General features: G+C 44.8%; 1 protein-coding gene across 1 annotated transcript in view; it reads right to left on the bottom strand.

Annotated features, from left to right (window-relative positions):
- DOCK1 (dedicator of cytokinesis 1) overlaps positions 1-21,502 on the bottom strand; it is a 424,653-nt gene that overhangs the window by 60,149 nt on the left and 343,002 nt on the right. The window contains exon 37 of the mRNA XM_044660351.1: positions 17,438-17,586. Within this exon, the coding sequence (XP_044516286.1) occupies positions 17,438-17,586 (149 nt within the window). The remainder of the gene's footprint in view (positions 1-17,437; positions 17,587-21,502) is intronic.

The following is a 21,502-nucleotide window of genomic DNA, read 5'->3' as shown; positions in this document are numbered from 1 at the left end:
CGCCCCGGAGCGAGTCTGTGAAGGCTGGGGAGGGAGGGAGGAAGGAGTCCCACAGCCAAGGGCTTCCGGGCCAAACGGAGGCCCCGGGGGGCCCCTGGGAACCAACCACTGGAGCTGATGGAGTCGAGGAGAGACGGCGGCCCCATGCTTTGGTGAAAGTCTGCGTGAGCTGCGGATGGCAGCCATCCTTCAGCTCTCAGTTCAGCAAACCTAACCCACACTGACAGCAGATGTTTACACCCAACACGCAGAAATGGAATCCCTCGTCATGAGTTAATCAAAGGACGTTGGCATTCTGAGAACATCATTTTGGGAAATGAGATCTTTAATCTGCTCCCATTTGAACCTGGTCGTCACAAATCCAAGCAATAACCAACTGATCTGCCTTATCAAGTTTTGACTGACAGCCCGATGTTTTCCAAAACGGTGGGAGAATGTTGATTTAAATAGAAAAGAACCTGGCGGATTCTCATCTTACCAGGCTCTAAGCTGAGTAATCTTTATCGACACCTGGGCAATTCTCTTTAGTTTTGCAATGAGAATTTGATATTTGAGATCCACGGCGAGGCTTCTGATTACAGAGTCTTCATTATTATTGCTATTATTGCTTTAAAAAAAATACCAGAACCAATTTACCCGCATGCTGCAAACCACCATAATTAGAATTAAGCAAACCCTGCTAAAATAAATTAAGAAGGTAGAACAGGGGAGACAATTTGGGTTTTTTAAAATTATGCTTATTATCTTATAAACGTATAATAATTGGAGCATTTGATGCGGCCCTCTAATGTTTACTATAAATTAACACAGTTTTGCCCAGTTTCTTAAAAGGCAGCAGAGGCTCCGGAATTCAATATTTTAAATCATCATTTGGTTTTCTATAGGCCAAACGAAGCTTCCATACTAGGAGATGCCTGGCATGGCACAGAGATGAAGCTGGGAGGGCCCAGAGTCTGGGCTGGACAAGCCTGGGTATAGCCTGAGGAGCAGGGACGCCTTGTGGCCATCAGCACATGGGTGTGGTGATTAGCATAAAGGGTGTGGCCACCAGCACATGGGTGTGGCCATCAGCACATGAATGTGGTAATTAGCATAAAGGGTGTGGCCATCAGCACATGGGTGCGGCCATTAGCATAAAAGGTGTGGCCATCAGCACATGAATGTGGTGATTAGCATAAAGGGTGTGGCCATCAGCACATGGGTGTGGTCATTAGCATAAAGGGTGTGGCCATCAGCACATGGGTGTGGCCATCAGCACATGGATGTGGTAATTAGCACATGGGTGTGGTCATTAGCACATGGGTGTGGTTATTAGCATAAAAGTGACCATCATAACATGGGTGTAGTAATTAGCATAAAAGGTGTGGCCATCAGCACATGGATGTGGTAAATAGCACATGGTTGGATTCATTAGCACATGGGTGTGGTCACTAGCACATGGGTGTGGTCATTAGTATAAAAGTTGTGGCCATCAGCACATGGATGAGGTAATTAGCACACAGTTGGATTCATTAGCACATGGGTGTGTTCATTAGCATAAAAGGTGTGGTCATCAGCACATGGGTGTGGTCATTAGCACATGGGTAGNGTGTGGCTATCAGAACATAGATGTGGTAATTAGCACATAGGTGTGGTCATTAGCATATGGATGTGGTCATTAGCATAAAAGTTGACCATCAGCATATGGGTGTAGTAAGTAGCATAAAAGGTGTGGTCATCAGCACATAGATGTGGTAATTAGCACATGGGTGTAGTCATTAGCACATGTGTGTGGTCATTAGCATAAAAGGTGTGGTCATCAGCACATGGGTATAGTGATTAACATAAAAGGTGTGGCCATCAGCACATGGGTATGGCCATAGTACATGGATGTGGTCATTAGCATAATGGTAATTAGCACATGGGTATAGTCATTAGCACATGGGTGTTGTAATTAGCATAAAAGGTGTGACCATAAACACATGTGTGTGGTCATTAGCGTAATGGTAATTAGCACATAGGTGTAGTCATTAGCAAATGGGTGTAGCAATTAGCATAAAAGGTGTGGCCATTAGCACATGGGTGTGGCCACAGCAAATGGATGTGATTAGCATAATGGTAATTAGCACATGGGTATAGTCATTAGAACATGGGTGTTGTAATTAGCATAAAAGGTGTGGTCATCAGCACATGGATGTGGTAATTAGCAAATGGGTGTGGCCATTAGCATAAAAGGTGTGCCCAACAGCACATGGGTGTAGTAATTAGCATAAAAGGTGTGACCATCAACACATGGATGTAGTCATTAGCATAATGGTAATTAGCACATGGGTGTTGTAATTAACATAAAAGGTGTGGCCACCAGCACATGGGTGTAGTCATTAGTGTAATGGTAATTAGCACATGGGTATAGTCATTAGCAAATGAGTGTAGTAATTAGCATAAAAGTTGTCATCATCAGAACATGGGTGTGGCCACAGCACATGGATGTAGTCATTAGCATAATGGTAATTAGCACATGAGTATAGTCTTTAGTATATGTGTGTGGTCATTAGCATAAAAGGTGTGGCCATCAGCACATGGATGTAGTCATTAGCATAATGGTAATTATCACATTGCTGTAGTCATTAGCCCATGGTTGTAGTAATTAACATAAAAGTTGTGGTCATCAGCACATGGATGTGGTAATTAGCACATGGGTGTAGTAATTAGCATAAAAGGTATGGCCATCAACACATGTGTGTGGTGATTAGCATAATGGTAATTAGCACATGGGTGTAGTCATTAGCATAAAAGGTGTGGTAATGAGCACATGTGTGTAGTAATTAGCACACAGGTGTGGCCATCAGCACATGGGTGTGGCTATCAGTACATGGATGAGGTAATTAGCACATGGGTGTGGTCATTAGCACATGGTTGGATTCATTAGCACATGTGTGTGGTCATTAGCATAAAAGGTGTGGCCATCAGCACATGGGTTTAGTAATTACCATAAAAGGTGTGGCCATCAGCACATGTGTGTGGTAATTAGCACATGGGTAGTCATTAGCACATGTGTGTGGTCATTAACATGAAAGGTGTGGCCATCAGCACATGGGTGTAGTAATTAACACACAGGTGTGGCCATCAGCACATGGATGTAGTCATTAGTATAATGGTAATTAGCACATGGGTGTAGTCATTAGCACATGTGTGTGGTCATCAGCATAAAAGTTGTGGCCCTCAGCACAGGGTTGTGGCTATCAGCACATGGATGTGGTAATTAGCACATGTGTGGTAATTAGCATAAAAGGTGTGGCCATCAGCACATGGATGTAGTCATTAGTATAATGGTAATTAGCACATGGGTGTAGTCATTAGCACATGTGTGTGGTCATCAGCAAAAAAGTTGTGGCCCTCAGCACATGGGTGTGGCTATCAGCACATGGATGTGGTAATTAGCACATGTGTGGTAATTAGCATAAAAGGTGTGGCCATCAGCATAAAAGGTATGGCCATCAGCACATGAGTGTGGTAATTAGCACATGGGAGTAGTCATTAGCACATGGGTGTAGTAATTAGCATAAAAGTTGTGGCCATCAGCACATGGGTGTGGCTATCAGCACATGGATGTGGTCATTAGCACATGGATGTGGTCATTAGCACATGTGTATGGTAATTAGCATAAAAGGTGTGGCCATCAGCACATGGGTATAGTGATTAGCATAAAAGGTGTGGTCATCAGCATGAAAGGTGTGACCACCAGCACATGGGTGTAGTAATTAGCATAAAAGGTGTGACCACCAGCACATGGGTGTAGTAATTAGCATAAAAGGTGTGGTCATTAGTACATGGGTGTAGTAATTAGCACACAGGTGTGGCCATCAGCTCATGGGTGTGGCTATCAGTACATGGATGTGGTCATTAGCACATAGGTGTGGTCATTAGCATAAAAGGTGACCATCAGCATATGGGTGTAGTAATTAGCATAAAAGGTGTGGTCATCAGCACATGGATGTGGTAATTAGCACATGGGTAGTCATTAGTACATGTGTGTGGTCATTAGCATAAAAGGTGTGGCCATCAGCACATGGGTGTAGTTATTAGCATTAAAGGCATGGCCATCTGCACATGGGTGTAGTAATGACCATAAAAGGCGTGGCCATCAGGACATGGGTATAGTAATTAGCATAAAAGGTGTGGCCATCAGCACATGCGTGCGGTAATTAGCACATGGTAGTCATTAGCACATATGTGTGGTCATTAACATAAAAGGTGTGGTCATCAGCACACGGGTGTGGCCATTAGCATAAAAGGTGTGGCCATCAGCACATGGATGTGGTAATTAGCATATGTGTGTGGTCATTAGCATAAAAGTTGTGGCCATCAGCACATGGGTGTAGTAATTAGCACACAGGTGTGGCCATCAGCACATGGATGTAGTCAGTATAATGGTAATTAGCACATGGGTGTAGTCATTAGCAAATGGGTGTAGTAATTAGCATAAAAGTTGTGGTCATCAGCACATGGATTTGGTAATTATTAGCACATGGATGTAGTAATTAGCATGAAAGATGTGGCCATCAGCACATGGGTGTGGTCATTAGCATAAAAGTTGACCACCAGCACATGGGTTTAGTAATTAGCATAAAAGGTGTGGCCATCAGCACATGGGTGTGGTAATTAGCACATGGTTGTAGTCATTAGCACACATGTGTAGTCATTGGCATAAAAGTTGTGGCCACCAGCACATGGGTGTAGTAATTAGCATAAAAGGTGTGGCCATCAGTATGGATGTAGTCATTAGTATAATGGTAATTAGCACATGGGTGTAGTCATTAGCAAATGGGTATAGTAATTAGCATAAAAGTTGTGGTCATCAGCACGTGGATGTGGTAATTATTAGCACATGGGTGTGGTTATTAGCACATGGATGTAGTCATTAGCATAAAAGGTGTGGCCATCAGCACATGGGTGTAGTCATTAGCATAATGGTAATTAGCACATGGGAGTAGTCATTAGCACATGGGTGTTGTCATCAGCATAAAAGTGGCCATCAGCACATGGGTGTGGCTATCAGCACATGGATGTGGTCATTAGCACATGTGTGGTAATTAGCATAAAAGTTGTGGCCATCAGCACATGGATGTAGTCATTAGCATAAAAGTTGTGGCCATCAGCACAGGGGTGTGGTCATTAGCATAAAAGTTGACCATCAGCAGGTGGGTGTAGTAATTACCATAAAAGGTGTGGCCATCAGGACATGGGTGTAGTAATTAGCATCAAAGGTGTGGTAATTAGCACATGGGTGTAGTAATTAGCACACAGGTGTGGCCATCAGCACATGGGTGTGGCTATCAGTACATGGGTGTAGTAATTAGCATAAAAGGTGAGGTCATTAGCATATGGATGTGGTCATTAGCATAAAAGGTGACCATCAGCATATGGGTGTAGTAATGACCATAAAAGGCGTGGCCATCAGGACATAGGTGTAGTATTTAGCATAAAAGGTGTGGCCATCAGCACATGCGTGTGGTAATTAGCACATGGTAGTCATTAGCACATGTGTGTGGTCATTAACATAAAAGGTGTGGCCATCAGCACACGGGTGTGGCCAGTAGCATAAAAGGTGTGGCCATCAGCACATGGATGTAGTAATTAGCACACAGGTGTGGACATGAGCATATGGATGTAGTTAGTATAATGGTAATTAGCACATGGGTGTAGTCATTAGCAAATGGGTGTTGTAATTAGCATAAAAGTTTTGGTCATCAGCACATGGATGTGGTAATTATTAGCACATGGGTGTGGTTATTAGCACATGGATGTAGTCATTAGCATAAAAGTTGTGGCCATCAGCACAGGGGTGTGGTCATTAGCATAAAAGTTGACCATCAGCAGGTGGGTGTAGTAATTACCATAAAAGGTGTGGCCATCAGGACATGGGTGTAGTAATTAGCATCAAAGGTGTGGTCATCAGCATAAAAGGTGTGGCCACCAGCACATGGGTGTGGCCATCAGCACATGGGTGTGGCTATCAGCACATGGATATGGTAATTAGCACATAGTTGTAGTCATTAGCACATGTGCGTAGTCATTAGCATAAAAGTTGTGGCCACCAGCACATGGGTGTAATAATTAGCATAAAAGGTGTGGCCATCAGTACATGGATGTAGTCATTAGTATAATGGTAATTAGCACATGGGTGTAGTCATTAGCAAATGGGTATAGTAATTAGCATAAAAGTTGTGGTCATCAGCACGTGGATGTGGTAATTATTAGCACATGGGTGTGGTTATTAGCACATGGATGTAGTCATTAGCATAAAAGGTGTGGCCATCAGCACATGGGTGTAGTCATTAGCATAATGGTAATTAGCACATGGGAGTAGTCATTAGCACATGTGTGTGGTCATCAGCATAAAAGGTGTGGCCCCCAGCACATGGGTTTAGTAATTAGCATAAAAAGTGTGGCCATCAGCACATGCGTGTGGTAATTAGCATAAAAGGTGTGGCTATCAGCACATGGATGTGGCAATTAGCATATGGTTGTAGTCATTAGCACACGTGTGTAGTCATTAGCATAAAAGTTGTGGCCACCAGCACATGGGTGTAGTAATTAGTATAATAGGTGTGGCCATCAGTACATGGATGTAGTCATTAGTATAATGGTAATTAGCACATGGGTGTAGTCATTAGCAAATGGGTATAGTAATTAGCATAAAAGTTGTGATCATCAGCACGTGGATGTGGTAATTATTAGCACATGGGTGTGGTTATTAGCACATGGATGTAGTCATCAGCATAAAAGTTGTGGCTATCAGCACATGGGTGTGGCTATCAGCACATGGATGTGGTAATTAGCACATGTGTGGTCATTAGCATAAAAGTTGTGGCCATCAGCACATGGGTATAGTAATTAGCATAAAAGGTGTGGTCATCATAATTAGCATAAAAGGCGTGGTAATTAGCACAAGTGTGTAGTAATTAGCACACAGGTGTGGCCATCAGCACATGGGTGTGGCTATCAGTACATGGATGTGGTAATTAGCACATGGGTGTGGTCATTAGCATATGGATGTGGTAATTAGCACATGGGTAGTCATTAGCACATGTGTGTGGTCATCAGCATAAAAGGTGTGGCCATCAGCACATGGGTGTAGTCATTACCATAAAAGGTGTGGCCACCAGCACATGGGTTTAGTAATTAGCATAAAAAGTGTGGCCATCAGCACATGCGTGTGGTAATTAGCATAAAAGGTGTGGCCTCAGCACATGGATGTGGTAATTAGCACATGGGTGTAGTCATTAGCATAAAAGTTGTGGCCATCAGCACATGGGTGTAGTAATTACCATAAACTTGTGGTCATCAGCATAAAAGGTATGGTCATCAGCACATGAGTGTGGTAATTAGCACATGGAAGTTGTGGCCATCAGCACATGGGTGTAGTAATTAGCATAAAAGGTGTGGCTATCAGCACATGGATGTGGCAATTAGCACATGGATGTGGTAATTAGCATAAAAGATGTGGCCATCAGCACATGGTTGTAGTAATTAGCATAAAAGGTGTGGTAATTAGCACATGGGTGTGGCTATCAGTACATGGATGTGGTAATTAGCACATGGGTGTGGTCATTGGCATATGGATGTGGTCATTAGTATAAAAGGTGACCATCAGCACATGGGTGTAGTAATTAGCATTAAAGGTGTGGCCATCAGGACATGGGTGTGGCTATCAGCACATGGATGTGGTAATTAGCACATGGGTGTAGTAATTAGCATAAAAGGTGTGGCCATCAGCAGATGGATGTGGTAATTAGCACATGGATGTGGTCATTAGCATAAAAGTTGACCATCAGCAGGTGGGAGTAGTAATTAGCATAAAAGGTGTGGCCATCAGCACGTGGGTGTAGTAATTAGCATAAAAGTTGACCATCAGCAGGTGGGTGCAGTAATTAGCATAAAAGGTGTGGCCATCAGCACGTGGGTGTAGTCATCAACATGCGGGTGAGGCCATGAGCAAAAGTGAGACTTTGTTCTGGGTCAAAACAACTTCCACCAGATGGCGTTTCCTCCCTTCTGGGCCGTCAGAGGCTTTGCTCCCCTGAATATGCTCCATGATCGGGGGTCATCGGGTGCTTTGCTTGACCGCCATCACAGCTCTCCATCGCCCACCTCTTTTATGCCCCTCATGCCTGGAAAATTATCTAATGAACTGGGACAGAAGAACTGGGCTCACCCAAGGGGAGATCACGTCTACACTGCAGGGCTTGGTGCCCCGAAGGCCAGCCTTCAGGGGCCCTGGGGAGCCATGGGCAGCATAATGGAGCAGGCATTGGAAGGTCCTAGTTTGGAAGCCAGACTTCCCCTTTCTGCCCAGGTCACGGTGGACAAGTCTCCTCATGTCTCAGGGCTCTTCCCTTCTCTGGGAAAGGGCAGGGAGAGGCTGGCTGATCTACCATTTTGGAATTTGATTTGCATGCTTCAGGAGTACATTTCCCTAGAGGGACTCCCTGTACCAATGAAATCACAGGCCTGGAGTAAAGGAACAAAACTTACATATCGGGGATCATTCTTACAGCACAGGGATACGGGGGTGGGAGTGACCTCCGGGGCTTTTGAGGACAATCTCCCCCTCTAGTGCAATCCCTTCTTTTACAGATGGGGAAACTGAGGCCACGAGAGGTGCAGGGACTTGTGCCAGGTCACCCATTGAACAAAATAAGAAGCAGAGGCTGGAGATGAATGTGGGCCCTCTCCATACAGGCCAGGCTCCTCCTGTTATACCATCACATCCTTTGAGAGACGGGCCAAGGCTTCAGAATCAATGATGGGGTCTCTCTAGCCAACAAAAAGGGAGCAGCCTCAAACACTGGGAAGGCAGAGCTAATTCTACTGAATTTCAGGATGCATGATGCATTTTTTGTAAAATCCTCACCTTCCATCTTGGAATCTGTATGTTTGTTCCAAGGCAGAAGAGTGGTAAGGGCTAGGCAATGGGGGTGAAGTGACTTGCCCAAGGTCCTACAGCTAGGTAGTGTCTGAAGTCAGATTTGAACCCAGGACCTCCTATCTTTAGGTCGGTCTCTCCATCCACCGAGCCACTGAGCTGCCTTCAAAATAAATTTTTTGGTGATACACAAGGACAAGAGGACGTTTCCCTTATTGGCTCCACCTCCACGGACCTGGTTAGCACTCTGTTTATACCTGCACATGGAACTTATCACTGACTAGCATGTATGTGAGCACAACATACTGCTTTAAGGCCACTTTGGGGAATGATGGACTAACGAACGAGAGGACAGTCAGACAGTCAGGCTCCTCGGGATCTCCCCTCTCTGCCCCTTCCTTCCGCCCTGAAGAATCTGCCTTTGGGCTCCTTTCCTGGGAGGCAGTAAAGCCTCCTCTGCAGAGCCTTCCTGGAAAGACTCTCGGTGTAAGTGGCCAGCTGAGATCAAGCATTCGCCTGCTCGGTTCACCTGCCTGTGGAGACCAGACGTGGGAGGCCACGGCAGGACGAAGGCCTCGGCTCAGCGCAGACGGCCTCTGGATCCTGAAGGCGCTTTGCGCTCCGTCCCTTCTGGTGTTTCGGAGCCGGACGTTCCCGGCTCTCTCCCTCTGCCACCCATACCGTATCGGTCCCAAGGGAGAAGAGCGATAAGGGCCGGGCAAGGGGGTAGATGGTCAAGGGACATGTCCAGAGTCACACAGCCAGGAAGCATCTCAGCCCAGATTGGAACCCAAGACTTCCCATCTCCACCAGGCCTGCCTCTCTATCCACTGAGCCCACTAGCTGCCCCTAAACGGTCGCCAATCAACAAAAAAACAATGAATTAAAAACAAGATAAAGGGATAATGGAGCCCCCCAACCTCCTCCCAGTCATTAAGCCGCATGAAATAATCTCTTGGTTTTTTTCCCCAAATGGGAGCACATAATCTGCCCACATGAACTGGGTGCCCTGAATTGTTTTCTCATTTAATTGCACCGCGGACCGGAGGAACAGAGAATTCATCTTGGAAGTGGGGAAGGCAGCCGCCGTCAAGATCCCGTGGGTTCTCCCTCCGCTCAGTGGGCATTTCCCGAGGTCGGGGAGCAGGTACTGACCCTCCCGATGACCGAAAAGAGTATCTTGGCGAGGCAGCCTTTTTCACGACAGTTTTTATTGATGGCACGTAGCCCGTCCGGCTATTTGCAGGGATATTCTCTCCTTTGTTTCTCTATTTTTCCTCGAGAAAAATGAACTGAATTAAAAAAAAAAGGTGCCAGCTGAGACTCTCAGCTCACGCTCCTTTATGAAAGGCCGATCCATCCATAAGACGGCAAAGCATGGAGGCACAGGCTTTGGGGGAATTTAGGAGGAGCCCTGGCAGACTCTCTCCCCTCCACTCATCCTCCCCCCGCTGCAGGTCCAGAACCCACGACTTCTCACATGGACTCCCTGGGGCATCCCTCCTCCTGCTGGGGGGGGTCCTCTCCCACCACACGGCGGTGCTTTCATCTTCCCATTCCCTCTCTCTCAAGACTGAAAGGAGGCTGTGTTTCTAGGGGCGACCCATCCTGGCCCCCAGCCCCAAATCAAGCTTTGACTCCATAGTCAGTCAACAAGGGTTGGCTCCTCCTGAGGATATGAAGACAGGGCCAATCTGGTTCCTGCTCCCAGGAGCTCCCCCTCGGAATCCCCCCACAGCTGTGGGACCGACAGCCTCTCCATTCTGTTCTTCCATAGCCTGAGAGGAGGCATGTTGTGGGGCTCTGAGACAAGGTGCCTTCCCTCCCGTCCTCCCCGAAGAGTCTGGGGCTGGGTGGGCTGCGTCTCCCTCAAGGAGATCCCACCGGCGGTCCAGCTCCCCCTGCATGGCCCAGCGGCCAGAGTGTGGTACCTGGATCCTGGAAGCCGGGAGTTTGGCTCCTATTTCAGACCTTACACAAGTCACTTAAGCGCTGTCTGCCTCCGTTTCCTCCTCTGTCAAACGGGGAGGATAATCACGGCACAGAGCGAATGTGAGATTCTTAACAGCCTTCAGGCGCCACATAAATGCTCACTAATACTCGTCTGCATTTCACCTATTTAAGAGACTACCCAGGAGAAGAGGGAGAAGGCCTTTACAGGCGCTGGACGGCAAAGGACGGAAGTGGGGAAGATGGACCGAGCCTTCGGCGACGCACATTGGGGCACGGGGCGAGGGGTCGTTTCCCCAAGGTCAGCGCTACCCCCGAGTGGGATGGGGAGAGGCCGGGCTCAACGACGACCCATCGAGCCCTGGAAAGGGAACCTTCTTTCGAGTGTGGGCCGGCCGAGGCATCCACTGACACTCGTTCGAATTTCCCTGTTTTGTGATTTACCAAGAATTCTTGATGGATCCCCGGACAGGAACGGGGAGACGCCACAGAACCCAAGGACGATGCTGGTCGTATGTTTAAAAAAGAAGCTTAATACGGGCAAAAGACATCCGAACTCTCCACCCCGTTCCCAGGTTGGAATGTTGCGTGGGAAGGTCAGCACAATCCCACGCCTTGCCGATGGAAGAAATCAAGTTAGATAACTGGGTTTCTGGCAGCTTAGTTAAGCAGCAGCCGCGCGGCCATTCGGGGGAGGCCTCTGGGTGGGGGGAAGGCGGAGGTAACAGGCCAGTCTTGGAAAGGCCAGAGGAAGGCCGGCACGCGGAGACTATGAAACACAGAGACCAGCAGCTTAGCGTGGAAGGACCCCGATTCTGCAGCGCGTCCAGGACTTGCGACTGCATCATCTCCAATGACAGATACTGTGGGAAGAGCCCGCCGACCCGCCTCACGTCACCCCCATCACCGAGAGAGGAGGCTCAGGACTCCCGGAGCCGAGCAAATGACTCGCTCAAAGTCACGGCGCCATACTGGGCGCTCGTTCTGCATCTGCTATTGACTGCAATTACCGTGTTGGTTCCAGCTAACTTCTTGTTATGGCAGCGGTGGTGGTGGGGACAGACCCTCCCCAAGGACAAAGGGAAAGGCAATGCTTGCCGCTGACAATGAACAAATGGAAAATAATTCATATCTTAATAATACGGAATGAAATAAAAAAGGCAAAGAAGTAAAAAACATAAATCCGGCCCCTTGGCCACCTAAAAGGAATGCCTTGTTTCTGGTCCACATTCCAGGGATAACCTCGAGCCGAGTCAGACTGCTTTTCAGGAAGAAGATCACAAGAGCAGGTCTGGGCCCGGCCCCCCGAGAAGGAGCCCCATGGGCACGACCCAGGAGAACGTGGGTCATCCTTGGACGATGGGATGATGGCTCTATGGAAGACCAAGGCTGCCGCCGCTTCTCCCTGAGATTCTCGGAGGCTGGCTGCAAGCCAAACACTCTGCAGCAGAACTGGGATCTGTTCCCAAGGTGAAAACTCATCAAAAATCCAAAGGCTGGCAAGTGGCGGAGCCGTTCAGGAGGCCTTGGTCCTCGGCCTCGGAAGGCACCATTGCCATTGCTCGGCATGCTGCACACGTCTGATGAATGAAAACGCCAAAGGGCTAGTGTGCAAAATCTGGGTTTCTGTAGTTACCCAGCTGTGGTGATAGCTAGTCACTAATTCTGTACTATTTTTAGTAGTTCGTGTCCACATTCCCTAACTCGCCAAAATTTGGGAGAAACTTCCATTTGAAACTTTCTTCCCTAGTTCTAGTTATTGCCTGTCATTTTACAGGACAGAGTCAGATTACGGTATAATGGCCCTAAAGGCTAACGTGAATGCCAGGACAAAAAAGAAATGGAGTCTTGTAGAGTATAACTGGGTTTTGGTCATAGTACTTAAGAGGAAATGACCAGTGCTGGGAAGATAATAAAGCAAACTTTGTGAGCTGCTCCTACCTACACAAATGGATGGATGTGGTTGCTTCGTTTTATTTTCTTCTCAAATGAGAGAAAGACACACGCATTTGCTTAGGAGAGAAAAAAGATTTCTCCTCTTGTGTACTTCAATTAGAGTGTAAGCTCCTTGAGGGGAGGATATAAATGTTGCCTCTTTTCTTAGCATCTTCTACAGAGTGAGTACTTAATAAATATTTATTGACTTGAATTGGGAGAGTTTTCAGGTAGAATCACAGATCTCAAAGGTGAAGGAATTCCAAATTCAATGACATTTAAGGTATTGTTACTTTAAATTTTATTAATCTCTCCTTTGATTTTTAGGATTTCTATTTGGTGTTTAATTGAGGATTTTAACTGATTGTTTTTCTAGTTTTTTTTTTTTTTTTTTTTTTTTTTAGTTACAGGCCCGGTTTGCTGAGCTGCATTTTCTGTCTTTTATCAATGTAAGCTTTCAGAGGCATACATTTTCCTCCAAGTACTGCTTTGGCTGCATTCTGCAAATTTTGTCTCAATATTGTCATTACCTTTAATAAAATTATTGTTTCTATCATTTGTTCTTTGATCCACTCATTCTTGAGAATTAGTTTACTTAAGTTTCCAACTGATGTATAATTGGTTATTTAAAGGTATTTTGTTAAATATAATTTTATTGCATTGTGGTCTAAGAAGGATATATTGAACATTTCTGTTTTTCTGAAATTTTTATGCTGTGTCCATAATAATGAAGATGCCATGTACAGCTGGGAAATAGGTATATTCCTTTCTATTCTCCTTAAATATTCTCTAAGAGGTTTATCCTATTTTAAATGCTATTCATCTCTTTACTGCCTTTCTAATTTATTTTATGGTTATATTTAACTAGGCCTAAGAGGGCTAAATGGAGGTTTTACTATCTATCTTCTGTAACTCACTTAGCTTTCCCTTCAAAATAGTGGCTACTGTGCCGTTTGGTGCATATATGCTCAATCGTGATATTAATTCATTGTCTATGATAATTTTTATCAAAATGTAGTTTTCCTGAATATCACTTTAAATTGTCTATTTTTGGTTTGGTTTGGTTTTATCTGTGATCATCATTGCTACCTCTGCCTTTTAATTTCAACTGAACCATAATAAGTTCTGTTCCCAACCCTGATTTTAACACTGTGTACATCCTTCTATTTCAAGTATATCTCTTATAGTCAACATGTTGTTGGATTCTGGCTTCCAATCATTCTACTCTCAGCTTCCATTTATGGGTGAGCTCATCCCATTCACATTCATAGTTATGATTAGTAATTGTGCATTTCTCTCCATTCACATTCATACTTATGATTAGTAATTGTGCATTTCTCTCCAGCCTTCGTTCTTGTACTTCTTTTTGTTTTTACCCTATACCCTCCTCAAGTCTGCTTTTTCCCTGAATCTACTCTCCCTCTTACCATTACTTCCTTTCTCTTAGTATCTTCTTCTGACTTCCTTGTTGAGTGGTTCAATTGAGACTTCGGTTCAAACATTGCCCACTCTTTCCTCTCCATTGTAAAAACTCTTTCTTATATGCTCTTATATGAAATAATTTCCCCCTTCTCCCAGCACATCCCTTTTTCTCACCTTTCCATTCTTCTTTTGAGATCAGACTCACACCCATTTCCTCTAAGTAAACTCCTAATTGTCCTGATGATGATAAGGTTCTTAGGGGTTAAATGTTCCATTTTCCCATATAATAATGTCAATAGTTTAATCATATTAAGTCCTTTAGGTTTTCTCATGCATGTTTATGTTTTCTTGAGTTTGCATGCCAAATTTTTTACTCATCTCTGGTCCTTTCTTTAGGAATGTCTGCAAGATCTCTATTTCATTAAATATCCATTCCTCCTTGTCAGATTATACTGCTTTTCTTGGTTGTAATCCTAGCTCTGCGGCTTCTAGAATATCATATATCAAGACCATGGTTCTTTTTAAGTGGTAGTTGCTAAATCTTGTGTGATTCTGAAATGTATCTCCACAGTATCTGAATTCTTTCTTTCTTGATGCATGCAATATTTTCTCCTTGACCTGGGAGCTTAATATTTTGTCTATGAAATTCCTCAGTTTTCGTTTTGGGATTACTTTCAGGAAGAGATGAGTAGATCCTTTCATTTTCTACTTTACTTTCTGGTTCTAAGATATCTGGGCAGTTTTCCTTTATCATTTCTTGAAATATATGTAGGCTTTTGGCTTTCAGGTAGTCCAATTATCTCTGCTCAATCTGTTTTCCAGATGTTGTTTTTCCTTTAAGATATTTCTGATTTTCTTTCTTTTTTTTAAACTTTCTATCATTTTGATTTTTAAAATCATATTTTTTGCTCTTTTATTTTTAGCTCTTCCTTAAACTTTTCTAAAAATTCTTGTTAGGCATGAATCCAATCTGCTTTTTTCCCCCTTTCCTTGTCCATATCTTCAAGACATTATCTTCTGAGTTTGTCCTGAGCTTTCTTGTCTTCATTTATTGTTGAGTGCTCATTTTCCCAGCCTATTTCTTGACTTTTGTTAGTTGGGATTTCTTGGGGAGCCTGAATTTCTGTTACTTAATTGGGGGGGGGAACCTGTGGATTTCTCGTGCTTCAAAGGTGGGGTAATCCAGAGAACGATCTGGTCAATGGTCTCCCACTTTGCACCTTACCCAGGTATGGCTTTTGCTCCCATGTAACTGCCACAGTTCCTTTCCACCCTAGATCTGGGTAATAGGCTCCCAAATTGCCAAATTGAGTGTTAACAAAAGGACCCCCAGAATCTTTCTGATCAGAGGTTCCATCCTCTTACCAACCTTATGTGTTGGACACCCCTGCTGCTAGTGTAATTAATTGTCCTTCACCCATAGCTGGTACCATTTCTGCCATGCACTATGTTCCTGGCTATCCCCACCTCGGGGTCTGCAGCCCTCTCCTTCTGTTTTCCGAAGCTGCTTTGGACTGAAACAATGATTCTCTGTGACTTTTTGTTGGCTTCTCTGCTCAGAATTCATTTGAGCATTTTCTGTGATTGTTTTATAAGGACAGGTTTTGAAGGGAATTTGGCAGTTGTGGTCCTTCACTCTACCATCTTGATTCCACCCCAGTTTAATGGACTGTTGAAAACCCCATCTTCCTCCTAGTCATTCAGATCTAAATCCTTAGTGTAAGCTTTACTCCTCATTCTTTCCTACTCAATAAAATACCTATCACTTTCAGGATCAAATGTAAAACCTTCTGTTTGGTGTTAAAAGCCCTTCTAAAAATTGTCCTTTCTTGCTTTTTTCATCTTCTACAATTAGCCCCTCCACATGTTCTGAGAACCAGCTCCATTGGCCCATTTGCTATCCTTTGAACCCAATTCTCTATCTTCTGTCTCCGCCTCGGTGATTTTTCTCTGGTGGACCCTATACCTGGAATATTCTTCCTCCTTCAGAACTAAGTTCTGCTGATTCACTTCTCTGGCTTCTTTAAAGATTTAGCTTTAAATTTTTCAAGATTTAGCTAAATATCCTTTCTGGTGCCTCTCCCCTAAAGCTACTGCCTCTGAAGTTTGTCTTTTATCATCTACTTAATCTCTCTCTCTCTCTCTCTCTCTCTCTCTCTCTCTCTCTCTCTCTCTCTCCCCCCTCTTCCTTCCTTCTTCTCTGTCCATCTTCATTGTATCACTTTTCACATTTGTCTCCCTTATTAGAATACCAGCTCTTTCAGGGGGAGGGCTATTTGTGTCTTTCTTTGTCTTCTTAGCAGTAAGCAAACAGTAGGCATGTAATAATTGTTTGTCGATCTGCCTTGACCTTTAATGTATTCTCTCAATTTCTGCCTTGCTAACTGAAGATTAGAGATAATCGCACTCCAATCAAGTTCCATGAGAGCTCCACTCTCAGGAAATTGCTTAGATGACAGATTCTAGGAGGATTATTAACAAGCAAGATCATAGCAATTAGCCTCATCCAACAATGGCATGAAGTTGTTTGATTAAATCCCAATGTTAGTTGGGTACGATGTGGTTTTCCTTTAGAGTGTCATTTCCCTCGGCATCTGCCAGATCGAGTGCTAAATTCAATTTATTTCAAATCAAGGCCTTCCTGATCCCCCTTAATGCTAGGGCCTTTCCTGTGTTGATTACCTCTATCTTATCTGACATACATGAGTTTTATACGTGGTTATATGCATGTGTATCCCATATTAGACTATAAACTTCTGGAGGGAAGGGGCTGTCTTCTGCCTTCTCCGTAACTTAGTGGGTATTTAATAAATAGTTATTAACTATTAAGCTCCAAGACACTTAACTATCTATGTGACATTGTGCAAGTCACTTAACCTTTGTCTGCCTCAGTTTCTTCAACTGTAAAATGAGGAAAATAATAGCACCAATCTCCCTGGACTGTTGTGAGGATCAAATGAGAGAATATTTGTAAAATGCTTTGTTAATCTTACAACCATATCAAAGTGCTGAACATTATTACTTCTCTTCATTGACTCCAAAATCCAGCTGCCTTGACTTACTTATTATTCTTACCTTTGATGCTCCATTTCCTACCACCTGGCCTTTGTCATGGTTGTCCCCAGTTCTTGGGCTGTTACTCCCCTGATACAGGCAAAGACGAGCCAAACGAGACCTTCCCCATGTCCTTGCCTCCATGGCCCAATAAGGTTTGGTTCTTACCATTTGGAAGCTTCTGGTAGAATGAAATTCGCACTGCATCATGTCGAAGAAGATGGGGATGGTCGCCTTACGGAGCTCTGTCTCTGGAATCAGCGTCATCTCCAAGATGGGGCCCACCATCTCTGGGATGAACTTGATCTTGTGTTGACCTTGGGATACAGAAGAGCACAAGTGAGAATGGACAAGGAATTCCTCATGGTGGAGTGAAGACTTTAAGTCTAGAAAGACCACTGATTGCTGGGGTCAAGAAGGCTCGGGGTTACATAGCCACGCTTCTCCCATTCATTTATCTTGGAATGTCCTTGTGAGCACCCAATGAGCACATCTCTGCTGAGCACTTGGCCTTAACAAACGCTTCTTCCCTTCCTCCCTCTCAGACCAGCTGGGAGACTCTGAGGGAGTCATTTCGCTTTTCTGGCTTCTCCAGCCAGGGGTCCTGGTCCTCATCAGAGAGGGGCTGCTCTCCCTGAGAGTTTCTTTCCATAAGAAATGACAGGTGCGGACGAGCCCTGATCTCCAGTTCCTGACTGCAAGGCTCGCACTCTATCCTCTAATGCCAGAAAATGTGAGCTAGCAGACATGACGGAGGTAATGACAAATCTATGTCCTATGAGTGATTTACGAGGTGTGAAGTTTCCCTGGTGGAGTGGGAGGGCGACATTACTGGCGAGCCAAAGGTTAGCGTTAGCTCTGGAATCTGCTGAAACACTCTCGAGCAGGGCCCATGGCAGCAGAGAAGAGAGCCTCTGGGGAGAGACCCCAGCTTTGGAGAGAGACGAGATGTTTTATTTTCCCTTTGAACCTTAGGGCAGCAGCTGGGGAAGGAATTTCTTAGGTGAAATTAAAAAACAACTTTATTTCCTTTCAAATGGATAAAAGAATGAAACAAAGTAAATGCGATTGTTAAACAGAATTATTTTGGCTGTTCTTTGATTACAGGTAGTTAGGGACGCCTTCCTGAGTCTTTCAATAATCCTTGGATCCTGGATCCCAGAAGTCAAGGATTTATTTTTATTTATTCTCCTTTGCCATTTGAGCAATACAAAATGTGACAGAAGTAATCAGAAACACAAACTCGGCCACGCACGCACGCCAAGGGCCAGATAAATCTCATTATCTCCGAGCCGGGCCGCACGGACCACGGTGTCATGACTCCATTTTCCCACAGGTGTAAATTTACCAAAGTAACCTTCAGCGGAAGAAGCCTGACCAGACCTGAAATCCCATTTGCAACTTTCCCCAAATCGTCCATGTTTTATCTCAGGCCAATAGAAGTCATGATCAGACTCATCCCCGCTGCAGCTCCCTCCCGACACCGCCTATTTCTGAAAGGCGTGTAAGTGCTGCAAAGCTTTCCTGATAAACGCCAGCCCGCTCAGCCTCTCTGCTGACACTTTCCGGGGAGGCTGCTTCAGAGGTGTCAGAGCTAAGGGCTCCGGGAAGGGGGGAGTGACTGAGAGTCCTTCACTGGCAGTGGGTCTGGCTGTCTGCTGCAAGGAAGGAGATTTTATTGTTCTGGGCCCAGAAATGCAGCAACAAGGAGGTCGGAGCTTGGGGTGGGAGGCTGGGATTTCTAAAAAGGAGGCATTCTCTCCCCTCCTATTAAAAGCAGAGAGAATAGGGCCTGGACTAGAGATGCCAGTGGTGAGCTGGAAGAAGACTAAGAGATTCCCCAGGCTGAGATGAGAGGTGAACACTTCGGAGCAAAAGAGAAGGGTGAAATCACCCTGAAGCATCAGCATGTGGGATTTCTGCACTTCCCTCCTCCTTCAATTCCTGAAATCAAGCTGGAATCACTAAGGACCAAAGGGATTCCCTCAAAAGGGGGGGGGCTCACTTCTGAAGGGCTGAGGAAGTTGGTTGGGTAGCAAGGAAGTTAAGGGGTCCGGGCCCCACTGCTCGAGGTTTGGGTAATGCCCCATTCCTGCCACTTCCTATCCACAGACGAATCAGAGAGCCTGTTCCTTAGTGATAAAATGACCCTGCCTGGAGACAGCGGCCAGGGTTGCGATGAGCAGGATCTCCAAGGGTCCCCTCCTTAGTCAAGCAGCCCCGGCGAGGGATGGGGGAGACACCACAGAATCCAGACTCCAGGCACAGTCAGGGAGCACAGAGAAGCATACTCATGAAGCCAATTTGTGGAGTTGTTCTTACTCATTTATTGATTTTTAACATTTAAAATGGAGAGGATTTAGAACTCCAAGGAACCAAACCATGGTGGGGTGATTTTTTCTGCCCTCTGTCCAGGCCTTTTTCGGTGGTATTCCCACCTTTCTAGGCTTTCCCTTAGCCAGGCAATTCTTTCCATTTGACCTTGGGGGCCTTTAGCTTCATAATTCAATTCAGCAAATTTGTTAAACTATCTCCTTTGGAACAGCCCCCTTCAGAGCTAGGTGCTGAGAATATAAGGATCAAAAAGGAGCCAGGCATTCTCTTCCCCTCTCCTCACCAAATCTGGATGCAGGTACAGCAATACAATGCAGATACAGATCAATTTTAAGAAGAGAAGAGCACTAACACCTGGGAGGCTCTGGAAGGACCCCATGTGGCAGCTAGCACCTGGGCCATGCATCAAAGGAAGTGAGAGATTCTTTTAGGTGGAGGTGAGGAAGGAATACATTCCAGATATGGATTACCATCTGTACAAAGGCATGGTGGTGAGAGATGCTATTGTAGTTAGGGAACAAGGAAAAGGAGAATTTGATTTTAATAGAGTATGTCAAATGAAATCATATGAACTAACACTGGGAAGGAAGATGGGTGCCAGATTGTGGGGGATCACCAATAAATACCCTCTGCAATTTTGTATTTATCCTGGAAATGATGGGGAGTCACCGATGATTTCTGAGTACAGAGGAGACATGGTCAAGGTCTGTGTTTTAGAAATATCAAGATGGTGGCTGTGATTTTTCCTCCCATGCCTGAGTCAGGGTTCAGATTAGGAACAAAGAAGAAGAAATGAGAAATTTGCCATTTTAAGGACATCCTTTGGTTTGTAAATCAAAAGTTTCCATCTCTTGACTTCATCCTGGTTTGGAAGAGCCACAGATAACATTAAGAGAGCCAGGGGCTCCGAAAAGTATTTGAAATTTTGGTTTTAAGCGATGAGATACATAAAAGCCTAAAGTATCACAAGAGGAAAGCTTTAATAATGGTTCTAGGAAGCCATGCCATGAATAAAACCCCTGTTTTCTGAGTCCTTCAACTAATACCAGGATAGATTACATCTTTTTAAAATTTTATTTTTTGTAAGTTGAACTTATATCTTTTTTAAAAAAATCTTTTTATATATCTTTTTAAAAATATTTTTTCATGTTTACATAATTCATTTTCTTTCCTTCCTCTCTCCCAGATCCAATAAGCACTTCCACTGGGTTATACAAATGTCATCCCTTATACCTAATTTCATATTATTCATTTTTGCAATGGAGCAAGATAGATTGTATCTGTTGACCAAGACTGTCTTGCCACAAACCCTCAGTCACACTTTGAGGCCGACTAATCCCATTGGAGAGCATCTGAAGGCTCAGCCCGGCCTCCAGGTGCTGCGGTCAAGATGTGCGGCCCCTTTCTGGCAGAAGGCCGGCTTAACTGGCTTCACCCACCTCCTCTGCAGGCAAGTGACAAACGTGCCCATCTAACCCTACTTAGCAGGAGATAGATAAAACAAAATGAAACATGAATGGGCCTCTCACTCATCTTAAGAGTCTGTGGAAAAGATGACTTAGACAGAAAATCATAGAGGCACAGAGCTAAGAAGAGACCAAAAGGATCATTTCTTCCTGCCCTCTTGTTTGTGGCTGATGAAAAGGAACACTAGAGAAGTTTGTGGAACAGCCATGATGTCAGGGTCACTGGATCAAAGAGGAAGGAAAGAAGGAAGGAAGGAAGGAAGGAAGGAAGGGAGGGAGAAAGGAAGGAAGGAAGGAAGGAAGGAAGGAAGGAAGGAAGGCAGGAAGGAAGGAAAGAAGCAATGAAGGAAGGAAGGAGAGAGGGAAGGAGGGAAGGAAGGAAGGAAGGATAAAGGAAGGGAAGGAGGGAAGGAAGGAGAGAGGGAAGGAGGGA

Source organism: Gracilinanus agilis, chromosome 2, assembly GCF_016433145.1.
Source record: "Gracilinanus agilis isolate LMUSP501 chromosome 2, AgileGrace, whole genome shotgun sequence".
In the NCBI taxonomy this organism is placed as follows: domain Eukaryota; kingdom Metazoa; phylum Chordata; class Mammalia; order Didelphimorphia; family Didelphidae; genus Gracilinanus; species Gracilinanus agilis.
Note: the sequence above shows the minus strand (reverse complement) of the source record. Positions and strands in the feature narration are given on the sequence as shown.